Below are 16,899 nucleotides of genomic sequence, written 5' to 3'. Positions count from 1 at the left end.
GCAGATACACATACCCATGCCAGGACCGACCCTGACTGTGTCTGTCTGCTGCTCCTATTCCAGGAACCCACTTTATTTCCTCTGTTTATGACCCTGCGGCTTAACAGTGCTCTCTCAGATAAACTGTTCCCTCTGCCTTTTCCATCTCTCTCACTCCTTCTCTTCCTCTCTCTTGCTCCCTCTTTCTCTTTCTGCCCTTTCCTTCTCCCTCTTTCCCTCTTACTCTAGCTCTCTTTCTCCCGCTCCCTCCCAGACAGGGATGACTAGTCTTGGCACATACGGTTGTGCGTACTGTGTCGGCCTATGCCATGTGCAATACTGCTTCTTCACTGCATTCTGTGATAGTTTATACTTCAGTGCCATCTGAAAAGCCTCCCCCATTTTGATTGTAGATTAAAGATTTCTGGGTATGTTTGCCCACAGAGGAGTTTTTAGCTTCGGGGTGTATCTGGGGTAAAGGCGTTCCTACCTGTCTCCAGATCTGTGCGCACACCTGACCGTTCACCGTAGCAACGGCCCAAGCCCCTGCTGGGGGTGTGTCCTTGCGCCTGATTGGACAGGAGCCCCCCCAGGGCCCAAAGCTCCGTGCCAAACCCCCTCCCCCCCTCCCTGCTGGGATCCGTGTGCAGGAGCCCAGTGAGACGCGTGCGTGCGGTGCCCTTGCTTATGTAACCTGAGTGTGAGGGGAGGCTGGCACGCACGCACGCACACACACGCACACACACACACACACACACACGCACACTAGGGCATTTTGCAGATAAGAGATAGAAGAGAGAAAGGAAGGCCAGCAGAGGGCCCAGTGTCTCAGTAAAGCCTTTTCTCAAGTCCTGAATTATGAGTGGTGCAGGGGACAAGGATGGTGCTGCACATTGGTGGTGGTCGAGGTGAGTTTCCCCCTCACTGTGAAGCGCTGTGAGTGTGTGTTAATGTGTTTTTGTTTTGTTTTTCTCTTCCAGAGCAAGAAATTAAATCTCAGAATGGCCAGGATGCCCTCCACCTCAAGCCTAGTCCAAGTTTACAGAGGTAAAGCAGGAGAAAATGACCTCCGTCACGGTTTCGTTCACTGGTCTCATAATGTCTCACAAAGTGTGCAAGCACACAATGCTGCGTAATTGACATGAGGCATAAGGAATGGTAGAGGTACTCATGGGAAGGTGCTGATAACGGGTGCAGCATACAAGAATCTGGGGGGCATTCAAGCATGAAAGATGGGTTCTATATTTTTTCTGGATTGACGGTTCATGACATGAGAACTCGCAGGTCATTAAGACTCCCATATGAGAGTGTTGCAGAACGCGTCTCTTTTGTGTTGTGTTTGATTTTGGCACATTTCCGTTCCCCAGGCGAAGAGGCTACAAGCACACGGCCGGGAGCTCGGAAGGGCAGGACGCCGCGGAGACGGACTCGGTCTTCCCGGCGGTGAACGGGCGGGGCCATCGTAACGGCGCCCCGCCCTTCCGCACCCAGAGCAAGACCAGCAGCTCTGATTGGAACAGCTCCGATGACCTCACCAGCCCCGCCTCCGAGCGGGAGGACAGCCCGTCCCGCCCTGGCCCCAGGACCGCCCTCGGCCCCCCCCCCGGCCCGGACGAGCCCCTGTACCAGAACCTGGTGACCCTGCCCCCCCCGCTGCCTCCCAAAACGTACCCACAGAGAGCAGCCCGGCCCCCGGCCAGTCCCCGCCCCCTGCCCAAAGCCCCGCCCCTGTCCAACAAGAGGGACCTATCCTCTGACAGCAGCTCCAGGTCGGGCTCCACGGACCAATCGGCTAGCGAGGGGGAGGGGCCAACGGAGAGGGCCCAGCCAACCACCTACTTCTCGGTGGACAGCTGCATGACGGACACGTACAGGACAAAGTTCCACAACCAGCGGCCCCCGCCGCCCCTGCTGGGGGGGGCCAGAGGAGGGGGCCCCAGAGGGGGGGGCGACCACACCTCCTCGGGGGAGAGCGAGGCCGGGGACGCGGGGCAGCCCAGTCGCCCTGCGGAGACCCCCCTGCCCTCCCAACACCCCCGCAGCAAGGTGGAGACAGGTATGAACACCTGTACAAGCTTACAGCTACTGGAGCTGAGCTCACACACACACACACACACACATACACACACATACACACAAGCACTCTCTCACACACACACACACACACGCACACATACACGCACACTCACACTGAATTTGACAAATTAATGCAATGTGATCACAGACTCATGAGTTTTAATATTAGTCACAGCTAAATGTATGACTCATTATGTTGTCCTGTTGGTTTTTTAGGTAGTTCAACCAGTAAAACTACTGCAATATGGCATCCAGTGGCAATGTCAACATTGGATGAACATGGATATTTATGAAAAAGCCTTCCCACTGTCGAGCCTGGTAAGATTTTTTTTTAAAGCATAAATAACCAAATAGCCAATGACAGTTTAGAAAGTATTGGTAGCATTTTATTAAGATTTTTCTTCCTTCTGTTAGTAGTTCTACTCTCTGTGAGAGATTGTGTACTTTGTGAAATTGATGGAATATACAGAACAGAATGAAGTGAAGCTGTTGTTATTGCTGTTGTTTGAGTGTAATTATCAAACTAACCTTTTTTCAGATTTTTGATTGATCGGATGTTGATCTGGATGCCAAATACGACCTTCCCTCGAAATGGATTGATTCCACCAGCTACCGGTCCATTCTGTTAAAAAGCTGCTTTCTGTAACACCTAAAGTAGTTTTAACCTTTCTGATGTGTACCACTAGATGGCAGCCTATATCTTTGAACGTTTGCACAGTTGAGAGCCAAAAATTAGGAGATCCAAGCCCAAAGTCATTTTAACCATCATGTTTTTAGTGTCCTTTTTATCCTATTAATTAACAGTTGTGAGCTTGGATTGCTCAAATGTACCTTCTTATTATTACCCAGGTTTGAGAATGAAGCAGCCAATGTCTCCCAAATAACAAAATCACTATTAGTGTGTCCGACAGCTTTCCAAAGTCAATTCTACCAGCAATTCATCAATTTTGAATGTGTACGCAAATGCGTTTCACTGTCAAGTGACACTCCTATTTTATGTACCAAAATAGTGTGTTTAGAATCAAGACGCTGAGAGTTTTCTCTCAACTAGAATCACTGTTGAGCCCCATCCTCGTTACCATGGTAGCCATGATTACCGTAAACTGAACTTCAGGGTGGGCAGTTTTCTCGTTTCTGCGTTTTCTCTGTTATTCTGCCTGAAAGACAAAAGTGGAGTGGAACCATTTGGAAGTTGTCCTGTGCCTTGATAGGCGTTAGATTTTCAGCTTTTGGTGAATAACGAACCATAACTGCTGTGGCCTGGTGAAATTACATAAATACTTGTGTTTAGGATATGGATGCCATAGATACGCACTTACTCCTGGACCACTGTGACAATCTGGTACAGTTCAGAGTTCAAGGTCAATTAAGAAGTTCAGAGGTTAAATTCAATGGTCTTTGTGCATCACCGTCCATGCGTTTTGAATTCCTGTTTTCAGCTGCCTTCCTAATTCTGCACAAAACACCGCATCATTCCCGATCTCACGTTTTTACCTGTTTGTAGACCATAGTTTCCGGACCATTAAGGTTCCAACCGATTTTTCTCCCTCTTTTAACTTCTTCCTTCCAAACAGGAAGTGCGTATGTTACATGTCCGATCTCTCGATAAGCTTGATCTCGTTTGCTTGTAATTTGGCACCGGCTTTTGTGGGCTTCCTTTTTTAATTTCTCCATGTAATACACGTTGTTTTGCTGCCAGTATGTATGGAGAGCCAGGGATGACTTAATGTAAATGTCTTAAATCAGGAGCAAAGGAATTGTTTACCTGCTTTGTCTGCAGACTAACAACTTTCTGTCGTCAGTACATTGCATAAAATGTAAGTGGAATATTCTTTAACCAGTGATATTTTCTGCTGTAAATTCCCATCCTTTATTTCTGTTCTGAATATGAAGGTTTATATATTTCTGAGCGGACGTCACTGCAGTGCCTTTCTATTTTTCTATGTAAAGTGTGATGGCTTTAAAATTAGTCATTTGAGATTTGTACAATATGTAATTTTTGGAGATGCTTTTATAACATCCATTTTCATTTTTTTCGATTAACATTTGTTTAATAAACTTTGATTTTATTTCACAGAACGTGTCTGCATGTTTGTGTGTCTAGGCCACTGTTGTAGATGCATATGTGAGTTGATTTGTGATTTGAAAACATAACTACCCATACACATCACATAAGACAATGAAAGCGATCGTGTGTGGGAGAGGGGTGAACAAACAGGTCTTTAAATTCAGTTTAATCACACCGAACAAATCTCACTAAAAAAACGAAAGAATGTGTATTTACGCATTTCAGCTAGCTCACGTAAAGACATTCAGTGCCAGGAGGAACCCTTTTTATTTTGGAAGTGGAAATCCAACAAAAAGCAACACAAGCATGACAGAAGACGAACGTTTCCTGTTGCAGCCAATCAGAAGACCCGTTGTTACAGAAGCCCGCCCACCCCGCTCCGTTGCAGCGCAACGGTGTAGCTGCAGGGTAAATCCGCCTCCGAAACTTTGGCCCGTTCTTTTGACCGGTTCCGAAGAGGGACTCTTCTTAGACCTTCTTGAAAAACCTCTTGGCGTCCACCCCATCGTAGTTGAAGCTCTGCAGGGAGAAGGTTCTGTGAACGGAAGCTCTGCTGAAGGCTAACGGCGAAACACGTTCAGGGCCAGGTTCACAGACGCAGATAGTCTCCGTCTTAGACTAAATTTGAGTTTTCTGTGGAGAATCTCCATTCAAAATTAGAATTTTTGATCCGTCTCTGAAGCTGGCCCTAAGTGTTACTCTGTAAACACATGCTAAATACGATGGAAGGCAGCACTCAAACCAACCGTCTGTCAGCAGATGCAGCCAAAAAGCACACGAAGCACTAAACGATGAACAGGCGACGATACAATGTTTTTGTTTTATTCAATTGAAACATTGCCGTTTGGCCCTATTGTCAGGCCTTAAGCAGAATTATAATAACGATGGAATATGAAATAAAACGGAACCAAAACATTCTAAGAGCAACAGTTGCGCCTGTTCATTCATTCAAGAAATACTCCAATATGCCAATAAAAAATAAAGCACAATATTTACAGTTTCTCTTTGTAGTTTTGCGGTTTGCATTTCTCTACCTGGTAATAACCTGGCCGTGGGACTGGTGTGCAATATCAAAAATGTAGAAATGTGAACAGGGCCCCTACGGAAGCATCAGCATGTGAAAAAGACAACGCAAAGCTCACCTGTACCAGTTCATCTCCAACTATTTCCCTGATGATAGTCAGTATCTTCCCATTGTCTTTCCTGGTAAATGTCCCTTTCATAGTGTGTCCTTCCATGACCCAGTATCCCTGCGGGATAACTGAGGGTAAGTATGTTCGCACAGAAATCCCTGTGCAGATCAGGGTTGTCCTATCATCACTTTTTTATTTGTTTGGTTTTGCTATTCCCATTAATTCCGTTTCATAAACTTATATGATTAATTATGGATAGCTCAGAGGTTATGCATATAGGTATAATGTGCAGATGACAGCAGGCAATATCAATAGCTGTGTCTCGGATTATACGACACTCATAGAAAGTTCTTACAGAGACGTCAGTCCCGTCGGCCATGGTGAAATCGAAAGGGACGCCGAGGCTGAACTCGTTCTCTCTCTTGCGGAGGATGCTCGGTTCCGTCACCTTGAACGTCACGTCATCGGTCTGCGCGATCGTGATTTCCAGTTTGTTGTTTTCAGCGAGCTTCCTCATCATAGCATTAACACCTGTTGACAAATACAGCAAATACATGGAAATGTTATTTTCAGGCGTCATGCTATGCAATCACATGCAGTTTGAACAGAAGGGATCATGTTTGTATTAAGAACAGGGCATGTTAACATTTCGCACAAAATATCCTCGCATGAAGAACATTTTAGCATTAAAAACAAGATATGTTTGCATTGATAACAGAATATGCTAGCTTTGATAACAGAATGGTAGCATTAAGAACAGAGAATGCTACCTTTACGAACAGAGTACCCTAGCTTTTTTCCAGAAAAATAAAAAACAGCCTCACCCATCTTCTCCATGAACTGGTCAATGTTCTCGCCGCGGTCTGCTTTCCAGGTGCCGTTGAACATCATAATGGCGGTTTTCTTGGCCTGTGGCTTTAATTGGTTCTCAGACCTTTATCATATTTGAGTAAATATCATTGGCTCAGCATAGGTACTGTGGATAAGCATCTTTTTTGGCTTATGCATAACAAATATTGTAATTATTTTTCAGTGTTTTTTTTTTTTAAACACGTGCTGGCAGGTAATTCAAAAGTACATTTTTACACAGCACAAAAATGTGTCTTTAACTGATATATTGAGTACGATGTGTATCAGACCTCAATTAAATGACTCTAATATGCCTCTCTATGGAAAAGGATTTCTATAGAGAGGCATATTGGACGACTGTCTGCAATAAAACACATTGTTTTAGCCTTTAAGAAAAACTCTGAAAAGACATTGAAGGTGACAACTCTTTTGTGACACATGATCTATGTGTTCAATTTGTAGTGTACAGGACCCCATCTCCTCAATAACTGTTTTATTACCCACCGTAAAAGTTAAGTGTAGCACAGCTTTCAGCCTGCACATGTGTAGGAGTGACACTTTTCTATTAAAAACCAGCTTCTGTTCCTTAATTGCACATTGATCACATAGTACAGTGGGGGGGGAGGGAGGGAATACATAAAATTGTGACCAAGATTGAAGCTTTTTTTTTCTTTTCTTAAATTAAAACTCCCTTCCCAATCACATGTGCTTATATTATGGTTTCTTTTTTATGAATATATTTGGAAAATGAAAGTTGTCCATGTTCTTCATCCTACTCCTTCATATCAAAATGCATATCGCGTTCCCTAGCAACAACACGCAAATCATTACTAACTGTAGCATTGCCTTTCTACTGTAGCATGGTTTAAATAAAAATATATATAAATGAGCAAATGTCTCCACCATTTTGATTGTAGTTGATGTACAGTACATCTTATTTATTGGTATATATATTTTTTTTTTTCAGGTATTCCGGATTTGTGATATATGCTCGTATATCTAGTCTTGCCCTTACCTGTTGAGAGTGAAACCTGATGCAGATGCCAGTCAGTCAGTCCCAGAGGTGGATATCAGTTCAGCTGCAGCAGATGTGGCTAATGATCGCACCTGGATGATTTTTTTACGAGTGAAATGTGTCTATGTGCGATGTCCTGAATCTACTGATGCTGCTCTTGGCTATTTGCGCATTCTGGTGGAAAGTGATCTCCCTGGTGCAGCAGAAACAGCCCTGGGCTCTCTCTCTGTGGGATTGGTTAGCACTGGGGATCTTCGGTGTTGGTGTACCGGCCCTGTTGGTATATAGGAGGGAAGGAGGGGGGGGGGGGTCAAGGGTCTAATTAAAGCAAGTCATGTATCAATGAATGTATCATCATTAATGGACTGAAGTCTTCTTGTCAGTGTAAAAACACTTACCTGCCTTGAATATCAGATTACGGGACCAGGGTGTTCCAGAAACTACAGTGCCCGCAGACCTAATAACTTTCATACGTATGAGTCTGTAGGTTATTAATAATACAGACCTCTATTAATTGCTTAGACTAATAGGGATGTTCTCTTGAATTTTTTTTATTTATTTTTTTGACGGATTGCTTTCAAATCCCAGAAAGACTGGGGGTAACTTTTACTCTTTCTTGTTGTGTTCTAAATACGCGTCAGGTTCTAAGATCTGCAGGAGTGTCCTCTTTTTGCGACACCTCTTTCGAGGATGCTCGTATCTATGGACTATAATAGTGTTAAAGCATGCTGGCATTGGGGAGATTAATTAGCTGTTATTGACATGGTGTCTTTTCCGTGCCGCTTAGTAGGCATTGTAAACATGTCGGTCGCGGAATGCCCAGTGGGGCTCGCGCCACCGTCACCGCGGTAACCGGTGGTCCTGGTTACTGCTCGACAGTGTGCGCGCGCTGACGAGATCGCAGTAATGAAGTCACTGCGCTGCGGGCCTACATTTAATTAGCCTAACTTTTGCGCTCCTGTAATACATTTGTGTTATTGTCTGCTTGCATCCCGAAGTAACAACTCTGTAACGATCGCAAGGAGTAGAAAGTCCCTGTTCTAAACTGGAAGTGTTGATTGAATAAAGGTAGGGATTAGGATCGGACTTTTCTTGCATTTGTGTTGTCAGAATACCTTTAATTTAATAGTATGGTTGTATTGGAAATTGAGATTCCAACTTTTCTCTTTAAACGAGTCCGACACTGAAGGCTATAGGTTTTGCTAAATTAATGCATAATCACGCGTTAGCATGCATTAATACTCTTGAGAGTTTGCCTCATTTGTTTGAGTGTTGATTAACGTGTAAAAACAAAAAAAATCACTCAAAGGAAAATGAAAATCACCCTAATCACCACAGAAGATTAGCCTAGTTTTCAGCTTCATGATTTTATGGAATTTTCTGGGCATTGCTTCAATAAATTCAAACATTACCCAGTCCCCAAAATTGGGTAGGCCTATTTCGGACATCCTGGCAATTTACCAAGATTCACATGTAATGGCACTAGTATTATCGAAGCATGTATAGCAGCGTTATTCTCCCAGATCACCAAAGTGTATGTTTGTGCATAAGCACACATACCCTGCGCATTAATATTCTACAGCTTGCGAATATGTATGAGTTTTCGTTTACTCGTGGGCAGAGCGCCATCTGCAGGCCAGTTGTTAATATGCAGAGGCTTTTTAATGACGTGCTCTAAATGAAAGCTCAATCATGCCTGCAACAATACATGATACGTATTCATGCTTATATACAGGATACGCATGTATGTAGTCTATGCTGTATATATTCATTCATTAACACCTTGTCAGGCGGCACCTTTCCCTCCCTTACCTCACCATTCGTGTATATTCCCTACAGTACAATGTGTAGCACGATTACTGCAAAAATAAATCTAAAATAATATCAATTCATTACTATAGACTTGAAGCAGTAATACTTTACCACACATTTACATCTATTAATTGTGTAAGTGTGTGTATATATATATATATATATATATATATATATATATATATATATATAGAGAGAGAGAGAGAGAGAGAGAGAGAGATAGAGAGCCTAGAAAATATATAGGCCTACTATGTGAGCACCTCTGCATATTGCAGTCGTTTCAGCAATTAATTAAGCAGTTTGTTTTCAAAACATTTAAGACACTTTGCGGTGTGTTTGGTAAGTGTCCAAATTGTTGGAAGACGTAAGAGGAAGAGACAGTTAAAAATGATCATCATTACTGCACTCAACAAGAGCCAACGGCTCTTGAATTATAGGTCATGACTTTATGTGATAAATGACAGCTTGGGCAGGTGTGAGTGGTGATGCCATTTTATCCACAATGCTGGTTTTATTTGCACTATACCATTGGGTTGCCGGAGAAAATAAACGGTGCCGCTGACAGAGCCGCAAAAGCAACTCATTTGTAATGTCGTCAGCGGCTCGAACTGACTGCCCGGAGTAGCTACTCCAAATAGTCCTCTGAGTAATTGAAGGTCAATATTGTTTCAACTCCTCGTTGAAGCAATATTTGAATTTTAAATAAGCTCCCGACACTGTTAACTGTTCAAATGTAGGCATTCAGCGCCGCGGACACGTAAGTCTGACCGCTTGACAGGCGCTGACAAATAGATGTAATTCTCCGCTGAATGTGCAACAGTGTTGGACCGAGGGGGAAGCGGACTAATTAATGAAAACGAGGAAAAAGTGACCCGCAGAAACCGTGACCAAGACGGCAGAATGTGAGCAGTGTTGAGACCCACACTCATTGCCGTCGCCCGTCTCTAACATACGCAGCTGTCAGCTTGGCTTGTTTTTGCACTCGACGGGAAAGAACAATGTAGTTTCGATGAACAGTAACCCATTTAACATACATTGCTACACTCGTGTAAGGGGAGAAACGTCGATGAGTCAAACTGCTTACCTGCCGGTCCAAACATCGGATGTTGAAACCTATACATTTATATTTCAGGAGAGCAATATTTCACAATGAAACAAATAAAGGGTTTTGGAGCACAAGTTAAGAAACACATAGGCTACATTTCTTCCTGATACTACAGGCTACTTCACACCCAGTGCAATGTGATGAAAAGCAAACAATCAGAATTTGAATTTACCACAGATGTGGCAGCAATAGTATCCTGGATGTAGCTACTTTTACATTTCTTCATCAGAGTTGTGCCTGGCTTACGAAACCAATCTTGAGGCCCAGGCTATATGAGGGACGAATTTTCAAGTCAATGAATTTCAAGTTAAGCTTGGAGTGATTTGAATTTATGGTTTCTGTATGACATAATGAGGACATACGATTGTAACAGGCCATTCGGCTCTCGCTTCCTTCAGGCCAGGCTTCTAATTTACCTTCAGTTTAGAGAAGATCTAGCACAGTGTCAAGCCTACATTTGAAACCACCAAATCTCTGCAAAATTTTAAATGCAAGAAAAATAATAATGATAATACTAATTATACCAATAATATTAAATAAAATTACAATTTTAAAATGTGTGCCTACATTATAGCATCCCCAGGTACTGAATGGCGTCACCCTGTCAGTGTTAACTTTGTCAGCAGTGTGTGCTGGTTTCTGGCTGCCTATCCCCTCTCCTATCTCTGGAGCCACGGACCCCTGATTATTTACCGCACACGGCCACCCATGCGTTACCATGGTGAGGGAGATTACATGCCTGGCTTGGCCTGCATCCTCAGGCCCACTTGTGCCGGGACCGCCACCCACGCTATGCCCCTGAGCCAGGGGGGCTTTACCCTCATGACCCGCGTGTGGGGCGGAAATGAACCGGCAACCCCCGGCGCCATGCCACGTTCCCCGGGCCCTGCTTCAGTCCCTGCTCACAAGCTGCAGTGCCGCAGGGTTGTGGTTTAGGCTGGTTTTCGGTGTGTTTCAAGCACTGAAGTGCTTTAGTAATTTGAGACTTAATTCAATGATTTAAAGTTGTTAAAAGTAATTGCTGGCTAAATTGTTCCACACACCTTGTTTCCGAGGCCTCATTTTGCCACTGATTAAAAGGAAACCATTAAATAACCATTAAACTGGAATTAAACCTGCAGACCCTGCGGCCCTGCAGGACTGGAGTTAAACTTGCAGACATTGCGGCCCTCCAGGACTGGAGTTAAACCTGCATACACTGCGGCCCTCCAAGACTGGAGTTAAACCTGCAGACATTGTGGCCCTCCAGGACTGGAGTTAAAGCTGCAGACACTGCGGCCCCACCAGTTGCCCTCCAGGACTGGAGTTAAACCTGCAGACACTGCGGCCCTCCAGGACTGGAGTTAAACCTGCACACACTGCGGCCCTCCAGGACTGGAGTTAAACCAGCAGACACTGCGGCCCTCCAGGACTGGAGTTAAACCTGCAGACACTGCTGCCCTCCAGGACTGGAGTTAAACCAGCAGACACTGCGGCCCTCCGGGACTGGAGCTAAACCTGCAGACACTGCTGCCCTCCAGGACTGGAGTTAAACCTGCAGACACTGCTGCCCCAGTCTCGCTGGTACTACATTTCTGAGACCTTATCAAAAAGTCTGCATTCACAATTCGCTATAATTAGTTTTGGTTTTACTGCGTTTATCCCATTGTACCTGCTCACTCTTCCCTCTCCGCCTTAAAAGGTTATGTGTATTTGGGTGTTTGGGTACACGCTATTCTGTCTTCTAAACAAACAAAGAAAAACTCTGTTTAAAATGGGCTGCAGTCTTCTAAGGATTCATTTCTTTCATTTCTGTGATTGTGTACTGTAAAAGGAAATTAAGTCTTTGTTAATGCTGTAGAATGATTGCCTGTGAGGTCCTTTATACTGGTAGGAGATTGGCACTTGGGAAAGACAACGTATGCACAATGTGGCTTAATAAAACTGAATTTGGTTTTAATTGCCACACAAAATTAAGAGGCTTCATAACAATGTGTCAGTTTGAACGTTATGTGCACTTGTACACACACACACACATATATGTCTTACATACTTAAATTTTACAGATCTACATCTGCATACACTTATGATGCGGCTACAACCTGCAGACTTACTGTTGACTCAGCTTCAGGTGGTTCGACAGCGCATACCTGTTTGGACAAAAACTGTTGTTTTGTTTTCCTTTTAAGGAACAACTCCACACGTTGCCAAGTGCTTTTGACATGTTGATGAAAGTGCTGACAGAGTCTGCAGTATGTCTCTCAAAACCCCAGCACACTGGCTTACACAGTCACTCAGCAGGACGTTCGACGCACATCCAACAACTTCTATTTCAAATACCACCGTTCGCGTGTCACATACAAACACTTTCCGCACTACAGAGACATAATCATGTAAACATTTGCAATTTGGCCTGTACACTTGCCACATTATGAATTCTGTAGAAATCTCTGTCCTCCTGGCAAGCGTACAGGTTAATTACAACTGGCAACTCTTGACAGTTAAGAGGGCGACTTGACTTTCATGCACGTTTTTGGGAGGGAGAAAAGGCATTAGTTGTAGAGGTGGAAATACTGTCCCTATGTGTGCAGTTGAACGGTAGTTCTCACATTTTCCGTACTTCTAAACGTGTTATATATAGAAATTTAAAGGGTGGAGGGCCAGAGCTTTATTTATAAATATCCCAAGCGTACGAAACCTCTCATGAGAAACCTTACACGTTCCATTCACGCACGGTAAGTGTTTCAAAAAGCAATGCCAACAAATGGGCTTTACATTGAACCATTCAAACACTGAAAGCACGTGCAGTGAGTGGTGTATGAGTCTATGACCGTGTTAAAGAGTGAAACGTGTTTAAGAGCGAAGCAGTGGTCACCTTTAATACAGGACCTCGTCCAGTGGCCCTGCTTCACTTTACCTGCTGCCTATCTATAGGCCGACTAGACGTTTTTCATGGACAATTCTTCTTTTTGGGGCCAAAAACATTCACCCAGGCAGGTTTTTGTCCTCCTGAGAAAAAAGTTGAAGTATTTTACAATGAATAAAAAACATATATTATTAAATAAAATATATACTTTTGTATGGCCCTTATGTCAAGATAAATTCTGTACAGAGCTCAGGGAAGCCGAAATGTAATGTCCTTATTTGAGGCTGCAGGCTCCCAGGAGGTTGCCAGTTAGTTTTCTTCTCTTTCCAAATAGTATTATGTTCATAATGCCAGCCTGCCCCACCTGCTTTTTCTGAAATCCAATATAGGGCACCTATGATGCAAGCCCTTTCATTGCGACTTGAAACTTTACATTCATCTCATTTTATTGTTTTAAACTTTTAGCTGACCCTACAAATGTTGCACCTAGAGACTACAGATGCGGTTCAAAGCTTCTGCTTTGAGAAATACATTTCTGCACCATTGGATTCAAACAGGCGTTTTTCCCCTCACGCCTACATTGTGCACTCCTGATTATCCATTTTCCATTTCCCTAGCTGACGGCGTGAATGAATTGCAGTTTATGTTTTTCACTGCTGAAAGAAACCCCGACCACAAAAAATTTAAGCGGGCGTTTTACTATGAACAAGCAGCGTGCTGTATTCAAACAGACCCATTTGTTTAGATTAGTGTAGCATTCGTTTTTCATTTCTACCAAAACCCCAGAATGTTGCCGATTGGAGGACGGGTGTCGGTAAGGACCGGGAGTCTACGCAGCTTAAGGGAGGGGAAAAAACAATCGAGAGAAAGTGTGAGGAAGGAGATGTTCTCCTTTGGCATAGACCGCACGTTGAAGGAGGGGAAATAGTTTATGTTGGTCGGCGGTTGTGTGATGGGCCTGCAGGTTTGTGCCGGGGGCTTTTGACACGTTACAGTTTCTCTGTGAGCAGCGGGGGCGCAGGTGGTAATGAATGCAGGTGTGTTGACACGGAGACTCGTTGCTGCCAGTCCCGTTCGCTGCGTCGGATTACCCTCTTAGCGCTTAGCACGGCTGATCAGGGGGCTGGCTGGCAGTAGTGAGTAAAAGCAGACATTACCCTGGTCCCTATAATCATAATTTGTTATTTAGCTGACGCTTTTATCCAAAGCGAGTTATAGTTGATTAGACTAAGCAGGGGCCATTCCCCCCTGGAGCAATGTGGGGTTCAGGGCCCACCAGCTGTGCGGATCTTACCGTGGCTACACTGGTGCTTGAACCCCAGTGGTTGGTCTATAAACAAGGGTCAAACAGTTGTGTGCCCTGAACATTCACAGTTAAAAAATGTGACTGAAGCAAAATATTGCTAAATTGAAACATTTCAGAAATTGCAAATATAGTACAGTTTAAGAATAATGTTTCAGAGATACTATATATTTTTTCTATACATTTTACCAATGAAAATAATGCTATCTCTCTGAAGAGATTATTGAAATAAAGAAAAAATATAAAGGTCTTCCATATGTCTAAACACAATGCCATCATCAGGTTAACTGCAGCTTTTTTTTTTTGTTAATTACCTTTTTTTTTTTTTTTTTTTAATGTCCGCTCAATTAACAAAGTGTCGGCTAATTATGATGTGACCGCGGACGTCTTAGACCCCGAGGCCTTTAAGCGGTTAATTGGCGTTAATTATCGCTAATTAGCCCGGCCTTTCAGTGAATGTTCGCGGGAGCGTTCCCTGAGGGTGACTCCTGTTCCGCGGTGTAAATAATACGCAGTGTGACGAAGTCCAGCCTTTTCACTGTCCTTTCGCTCCGTAAATAACAGGTTCTGCTCCCGTTCGCGGCGCTGAGCTCTTAATTGCGGAGTTTGTACACTTGTGTTTCACGTTCACAGGTCCCGCGGCTTTGTCTCTCCGGCCCGGACGGAGACAATGGGGGAGCGCTGATTCCCAGGTACCGGCCGGGCCGGATTACGTAAACTGTTCTCATGACCTTCCGGCTGCTCGGATGAAATCAGCTCCTTAATAACAGTCACAATGGGGTCGCTTTAGAGGACGCGGAAGTGTCGTATGTCTCAACACACTGTTTACAAATACTTCATTGATGTGCGCTGGCAACATTGCGTCTCTGTTATATGCATATGTCTATAATTAAAAATAAAAAAAACGTCTGAGGCGTTTTGAAAGAATGTCACAGAAACTTACTGAATAACCAATCATATTTTTTCGGGTTTGGAAAATTACAGTTAAACCAGGAGGCATGACGGGTGTTGATATTCTGTCCAGAATGCTTTGGAGATATGATTGACAGGTGTCAATCCCCCCCAGGTGAAGCCTGTGTGCCCCATCTGGGCTCTGGGCACTCTCGCCGGCCTCAGCTGTATGTGGGAGTATACCCACCTGTCATGATGTCGAGGGCCGATCCTTTACTCACAATCAAACTTTCATTTCCCAACATAGTTTAGCATGATCTGCATCCTGCAATGCTTTCAGTCAGCAGTGGAGATTGTGACATCAGCATTCGATTGAGAGCATTCTATTATTTTATTAATATATTTGTGACCCTATTAGCACGGTTTAATGCAAATGGATTCTCAGCCAACAAATTGTCAATGTTGATGCTTAGTCATAATCGTAATCATAGTGTTGCCTCAATAGTTTTGTGTCACACGGTATCTTAACAGCTTTTGCACAATGTTGTTTATTCACTGGAATAAACATTTATCCATTTCCGAAAGAAGATATAACTACAGTACAACGTATCTGCCAAAATCACGTATTAATCTTTCAGGAACCAATGACAAAATGGTAGCTACGCTGTTTAGTTTTTTTTTTTTTCCTGGTTCTTTAAAAGACAGCAAATCATTTTCATATCCTAAAAGGACAGCGGCAGATAAGTGTTTTTGTTTGTTTTGTTATACATTACAACCCCTTGATCTTGCTAATTAGTCACAACTGGTACTTTTCCCCGCGGCAGTGACGATGTCTAATTAATGACTGCAGGCAAGATGCTGTGCCACACCAGAAAGACCCCTGCACTTGTCCCAGGGTAATTGGAGTTGTCTTCTATTATGAACAGGCAATTATTCACCTCACTGCAACTGAATGTTGTCTTTTTTTCTTTCTTTTTCCTCCTGAAAGGCCGCTCTTTCAGTCAGCTGGCAACATGAAAGAGTTTGCGTAAAAACTTCCTTGTTGAGGCTCACCCTTCATTGGCACTATTAATATTCATATTATTTCATCTTTTCACAAGAGGCAATTCTGATATGCTGTGTTTTATAAATCAATATATGTGTTTCATATAATTTTAATGAATCTGCGCTGTTCATTTTTAAAGCGCCTCCATAGTAAACACTTAGGAGATAGTGGTTTTGCTACTCTAAAGAGTCCGTGTGTGTAAATCTGGTGATTAGATTGGATCGGTGAGCATTTCTCAGAGTCGTTCACCGTGCTGAGCTATGCATGTGGCGAGGTGCAGATTCCGCGCGAGAAGCGATGAACACTGTGAGAACTTGTTTTATCTGCGATGACTTGAAACCTACAGACAAAAAAAAACGGAGATGATGTGATTAAGAAGATGGGTTTGGCACGTAGGGAGGCGTCTGCTGGTGGCTCAGAGTCAAAGTGAACATAATAAACATCGTACGGAGGCGCGGCGGAACTTTCCGTCATCCGCAACGCCGACCCAGTGGCCAGTCTTGCCAGATCTCATCATCAAGCAACGCAGAACGCAGATAATGTTAACACAAAACGTTCTCACAATGTTGCAGCCATATCGTGGCAATGTTGCGACGTTCACAAAACATTACAGTAACACTGTGGGAACATTTTGTGTGAGCTGGGATGGTGCAAAAGCAGCTAGTGGCCAACCTTTTAATGCTGAGGGGCCTCATCTTCTCTTAGTTACTGTCTAAACATATCTTCTTTATCCTACCTTTCCTGTCTAAATTATGGCCATATTTCCATATAATATCTA

General features: G+C 43.6%; 2 protein-coding genes across 2 annotated transcripts in view; one reads left to right on the top strand and one right to left on the bottom strand.

Annotated features, from left to right (window-relative positions):
- LOC133135334 (inactive ubiquitin carboxyl-terminal hydrolase 53-like) overlaps positions 1–4,134 on the top strand; it is a 41,308-nt gene extending 37,174 nt beyond the window's left edge. The window contains exons 14-17 of the mRNA XM_061252261.1: positions 960–1,026; positions 1,347–2,035; positions 2,272–2,373; positions 2,594–4,134. Of these exons, the coding sequence (XP_061108245.1) occupies positions 960–1,026; positions 1,347–2,035; positions 2,272–2,348 (833 nt within the window). The 3' untranslated portion in view covers positions 2,349–2,373; positions 2,594–4,134. The remainder of the gene's footprint in view (positions 1–959; positions 1,027–1,346; positions 2,036–2,271; positions 2,374–2,593) is intronic.
- A 319-nt stretch (positions 4,135–4,453) lies between these two features.
- On the bottom strand, positions 4,454–6,182 carry LOC133135335 (fatty acid-binding protein, intestinal-like). The gene is made up of 4 exons (XM_061252262.1): positions 6,081–6,182; positions 5,612–5,787; positions 5,266–5,373; positions 4,454–4,642 (listed from the first exon to the last, which is right to left on the bottom strand). Exons 1-4 carry the CDS (start codon positions 6,145–6,147, stop codon positions 4,592–4,594), a joined length of 402 nt encoding a protein of 133 aa, XP_061108246.1. The 5' UTR covers positions 6,148–6,182; the 3' UTR covers positions 4,454–4,591.
- Positions 6,183–16,899: the final 10,717 nt, after the last annotated feature.

The sequence above is a fragment of the Conger conger genome, chromosome 8 (genome assembly GCF_963514075.1).
Source record: "Conger conger chromosome 8, fConCon1.1, whole genome shotgun sequence".
NCBI classification, from domain to species: Eukaryota; Metazoa; Chordata; class Actinopteri; order Anguilliformes; family Congridae; genus Conger; species Conger conger.
The sequence above is the reverse complement of the archived record's forward strand: the minus strand, read 5'-3'. Positions and strand labels throughout refer to the sequence as shown.